We start from the raw sequence: 5557 nt of genomic DNA on the forward strand, positions 1-5557 counted from the left end.
GGGTAATACCTCTTTCATTAAATAAGTCTTAATTCAAATTGGAATATTCAATGCAAAGAATGAAAGAAGAAGACGACTAATCTAGAGCTTGTGAAATGCCCCAGATACGGCTGTATACTGCTTGAATCTTGAAAAAGAAATCGACTTGATATGTGCATTAAACAAAAAAATCTGTCTTCAGCCTCCCTATAATAACAACCATTCAGGAATATGATCTTTTCCGACCTTCACTCAGGACTCCTTTCGTTTGAAAAAATAATCAAATAGACCAATCAATATTAACTAGTTTTCATTATTCACAAAAAATTACATCTCGTAAGGTTCGTCAAGTAAGTTGTGTATTGTCAGCCCTTCCTGAGAACTTAAAACACTCTTTAATCTATTTGAATTGTTACCACGTGACTCATCGTCGGGTTTTATAACTGATATAGAAAAAGATTGTGAACATGGTATCTTCGGATTCTTTTCATCCCACTCAGACTTAAAATTTGAAAAGTGCGATTTCCCGCAACTTTGTGTACCAACTTGTGAGACATCATCGATATCCTCGCAATTTTCCTCATTGTCGGTCATTGACATCAAGACAAGGGGCGGTTTTTTACTATCACTCTGACTTTGAATTTTCAGCATTGTCTTGCCATTGTTATTAATAGTCTTTGTGTTGTTGAATACACTGTGTTGTTCTGGAACACTCTTTACCTGTTTATGATTTGAATAATTCGTTCCTAAAGAGCTACTTTGAGCAGTGGCTGCACCGTAGTTCTTTTTGGTGCCATTTTGTGTGTTACTGTTTTGACTCATTTGAGGTGGAGCTGGAGATGGATGGTCCTCAATCTCAGTTTTATCAAACAAATTTATTTTTGTCTTTGAAGGTGGTAGAGGGAACGATTTTATGTCTTTTATTGTCAATCCTTTGGTCGATTTTGGCGGCGGGTGAATGAAAGTCGTATTTTGTCTTCTCAATTTACTGAGTAAAGGTGGTCGCCTACTATGTTTTGGGTTAAATGTGCTGTAATCTTGACTATGCGTATCTGTTTCTTCGTTGATTGGAAATCTTGTAGAAGCTGGCATTGCTGGAATCGCAATTATTTTTTCCCTGTCTGACTTCTTGGGATCTACTGTTCTGCAAGCATCGATTAAATAAAATGGAATAACTATTGCTGCAATAACTGCACCAACCAAGGCAAGATACCAGCATAGTGATATGGTATTGTTACCAGATTTGTCATTCTTATAAATCATCAGGCACGCTATCACAAAAACAACTGTAAGAAAAAGAGAATTAATCAGTTGTTGTGGGAAAGGTTACCCACTGTCACTGTTGGAAGCTTAAATGATACATTAATAAATTCGACAGAAATTTAACACAATATGATACAAAATTCTATGTGGTCTATGTCGGAGATTTCTCATTCATTGTTGTTTGCTGTCTTCCAGGGATACAGTGAAATAAAACATTGTGAAATAGGTTTATCAACGTATAGAACGTACGTAAAAAGCGGCGAAATTTGCATTTTTTTCTTTACTTGCGTTATCTCGAAAATTTCCGTTTTAACAATATGAAAATTTAGGAGTCATAGGATTCGTTTTTGCTATCTACACTTTTTAATTAGGAGTCATGTTTGAATAAAAAAAAACCTAATAAATACGATTTTGCATTGTGACGCTGCAACGACGTTACGACTACTTTGTCGTTTAAACCCTTTTTTACGCTACATATCGAGACTAATTGATTTTTACTCGATGCCCCCACTATAATTTTCATATCATAATAACGGAAATATTTGCAGCAATAACATATCATTTATCTTTAAAATTATTGAACAAATTTTCGAAAAAACGTAATATTAGTTTCCATATCCGTAACCACAAAATTACCATAATTGCAAAGGTTCCGTAGGAAAAAAAATAAATAATACACAAAAAAAGTTATAAAGCATCGTGTATAGTTTAGGACCGTAGACGACAACTAATTAACCAACGAGATGACATCCATTTAAATGTATAAGAATGCGGGTTTTTCCTAGCGGCTCCATTGTTTTATTTTTAAATTTTGGCCTTCTTTTCATTTTGATAACTGAACATGCTGATAACATACGCAACCCAGGTCAAACTAACTAAAGATTGATTGGCCATTGATTAGTTGGTTGGTGTTTAATGCCACTGTCAGCACTATTCGAAACTGCTATTTCGTGGCGGTCAGTTTTTATTGTTGGAGGAAGCCGGAGTGCCCGGAGATAACCATCGACCTTCGGTAGGAAAACTGACAAACCTAGTCAATTAAGATCGAGTGCACCTGCCACGTGCGGGATTCGAACTCACAACCTCAGTGTTGACAAGCTAGTGATACAGTAGTTCGACTACTTTGACCACTCGGCCACCGAGGCCACTCAAACTAACCAAAAAATCAAACTCAAGGCTACATACGGACCCAAATGAGGTCTAATTATTGTCTTGCAAGACAGTAATATATCAGCGATGTTTTTAGCTTATTTTAACAAAATTGAAACGAACTGGCTGCTAAATGCGATATTTTTTTCCAATATTCACCTTTGGTTGATCTTTGAAACAAAAACAAAAATCATACTTTTAAAAATCTTTTATATAAATCGTAGAAAATGCCTTTTTAAAGTGACCTCTTTTAACGTACAATCTATATATTTATAGACTTCTTTCGTCAATAGTTTAATGGTCTTATCTCTGAAATTACAGATACTGCATATAACATTTTTTCGTTTTCACGTAGAGTGCAACGAGTTCATTGCATCAAAATCCGAAAAATCGCCCATTAAAGTATCACAGAGAGCGTGGCACTCCCCCAACACGGAGCTTTGTAGTTTTCTGGGTTTGCATCATTTGTGTGGGTAGAAATTATATCAAAAGTATACTATAACGATATATTTTTACTCAAAAGGTATGCAACGTAAAGCAAATAACGATCAATAAAAAAATCAATGAATCAAAGAGTGTATTTTTTGCATCTGTTATTTGCTACATTTTTTAGTCTTATGCTGAGGCAAAAATCTTAACACAAAATATTACAATTTCATATTTCAAAAGTGTAAATTACGTATACAGTGTCGGAACTCTTTTTCTGCCAGCAAATCAAAAAGGTTGGGTGAAAAATTTACGAAAATAAATACGCAGGTCAATCCCTTATTTTTCCTCATAGGAACATTTGAAATTTTGTCTTTCAGAATAAAATAGATATGGGTAATTGACCGACTTCCAATCGCTTGAAACATTTATGATTTCAAGTTTCTCAAACTAATATCCATAATTACATTCTTTTGTTAGTTACGTTACCGACAAGAATACATGTATGCTTTATGAATGTTCATTGAATATTCAAGGCATTATCAATAAAAATATATTATTTCATTGACAGAAGTCAGAGGTTTAATTAAATGATTGTATTTAAGCAGTTGCGTGTGGGGATATTTTTTCAATAAGAAAGTTGAAAGTATACACATAAACGTACTGAAAAACCAAAGAAGCATATCAAAAGAATCAACCTTTTTAAATGGCGTTCTCGCATTTCAGTTTCTACGTCATAAAATGGTAACTAATATCCAATATTAATTTATGTTGTATAACATATAGCGGTAAACCCCAGTTAATTTTTCAAGCGACCTACACGATCTCTGCTCTCCAAATGTATCATCTCTATTATTTTTCTTCCAAAATTATTTATATCTTAGTCTATATATTAATGTATTGGTCTGACCTGCTAAAATTGCCAAAACAACTGTCGTATATTTTATTGCTTTCGCCTTCTTCCAGTGATTTGTCCAAAATATTGTCAATGCAGACATCACAACAAACAAAATGAAGAATGATAGTCCCAGACATGACAGAATCTGAACTGTTTTGTGGTTTGCTGAAACAGAAATACAAAATCAAGCTAGCAGCACATAGATCTATTTGAAAAAGATGTTTATAGGTATGGAAATGATATTGGCTGTAATCACTAAATACGCACGATACCAGCGTGCACGAGCCGTGTTTTTTGTGACTACCTTTTACCTTGGAAACCAAAGGATCGGGAAGCAATATATTATTAAATGTTCGTGGGCATCAAAACAAACAGAACCTAACCAGAACAGGCAATGCGGACTAAGTTCAACTTGGCATGAGGGAGTTGCAACCTTCAAATCTCATACTCTATTCTTTACATGTAATATTGGTATAACGACTGGAGAGAAATAAACTGATTTTATTAAGATTCTTTTATGGGTCCAGTTTATAACATCTCGGTGATAGATGTGACTATTCAAATATTATGATAATATGAAGATTTTGACTTCTTAATGGTGTTAAGAAACCTGAATTGAAATTATCGATACTAGTTTACTTACCAGACATAAGATAGTCCGGCCACAAAGCACACGTATCACTACCACCATTTATATAACATATTTGCCAAAGTCCATCGCTTCCACTTTCGTGAGTAGACCATTTTGGAATGGTAAATGCCGCAATATATAAAATAAGTCCAATTGCAGAAAACACAAAAAAAGCAATGCGCAGTTTCATATATGTCGATGCCATGTTTTTGTCTAATAACAGATAGATAGTTTGCTAATATGTAAGTCCTTCAATTCATGATGTTTCATGAATTTTCATATACTGCAAAATATTTCTTTTCTGTTTCTATACATAAAAAAATAAAGAAAATCTTGGCACATCGGAAAAATAATTTTGTTTCTGCGAAAGTAAATGGGAAATAAAAAAAGGTAATTCGATCAAGCATTGGTGTACAGTCGGTTGACTTCATTAAACCTTTTAAAATTGCGAACAGTATAAATTACTTACATAATAAAACCGATAGAAATATTCAGTGCTCAAGCGCTATACCATATGAATGATATATTATTGTCAGAATCGACGTGCGGTTTTAACAAATGTGAATTTCCCGATTAAATCTTAGCCGCTATGAACTAGACAAGACAAGTAATATATATTGTTATTAATTATGCAAACCATTATATAGATAATACCCCGACCTGCTTGTGTATACAGTGTGTGGTGGTTGTCTCTTTTCCTTAAAAAACCACAGCGTCGACCTTTCTTATTTTTAATATTGTTTTTAATAATAATAATAATAAATATAGAAATAATAATGATGATTATAATAATATTTTTATCTAATGATTTTTGTTAAAGTTTTAAATAGTTACCATTTAAAAAGCAAGATGTCATCTTTTTCTTAATATTGCCATGATCCGATCATACAATATTAGTGGCCGGTTAAAGCCATTTCGCCTTCCAAACTCTATAGTGCGAAATGGTTTCATTTCTCGTTTTCCCGTTTTCGACTTCGCGTTTTCGCGATTTCGTGATTTCGCCTTTTTTGCGATTTCGCGATTTCGCGTTTGTCAGTTACTGCACACTTTGGTCAATCATCTCGTATCTTTGATCTGATTGGATAATGATTTACAACTGGAAGATAACTTGACTGGGTAAGGAAGGGAAAACATAAATTGCGCTATGAAGGTGTTATGGTGTTTATGAACAGGGAAACAAAATGGAGCTTTTTCGCGGAAAAAATAATCCG

The 5557-nt window shown here is 33.8% G+C and overlaps 1 protein-coding gene across 1 annotated transcript; it reads right to left on the bottom strand.

Moving 5' to 3' along the window:
- Window positions 1–272: 272 nt before the first annotated feature.
- LOC127702343 (uncharacterized) lies at window positions 273–4746 on the bottom strand. Its single transcript, XM_052206485.1, has 3 exons — window positions 4359–4746; window positions 3728–3880; window positions 273–1265 (listed from the first exon to the last, which is right to left on the bottom strand). The coding sequence occupies exons 1-3, from the start codon at window positions 4549–4551 to the stop codon at window positions 307–309; spliced, it is 1305 nt and encodes a 434-aa protein (XP_052062445.1). The 5' UTR covers window positions 4552–4746; the 3' UTR covers window positions 273–306.
- Between the last annotated feature and the right edge of the window lie 811 nt (window positions 4747–5557).

This window comes from Mytilus californianus, unplaced genomic scaffold, assembly GCF_021869535.1.
Source record: "Mytilus californianus isolate M0D057914Y unplaced genomic scaffold, xbMytCali1.0.p SCAF_1, whole genome shotgun sequence".
Taxonomy (NCBI): Eukaryota; Metazoa; Mollusca; class Bivalvia; order Mytilida; family Mytilidae; genus Mytilus; species Mytilus californianus.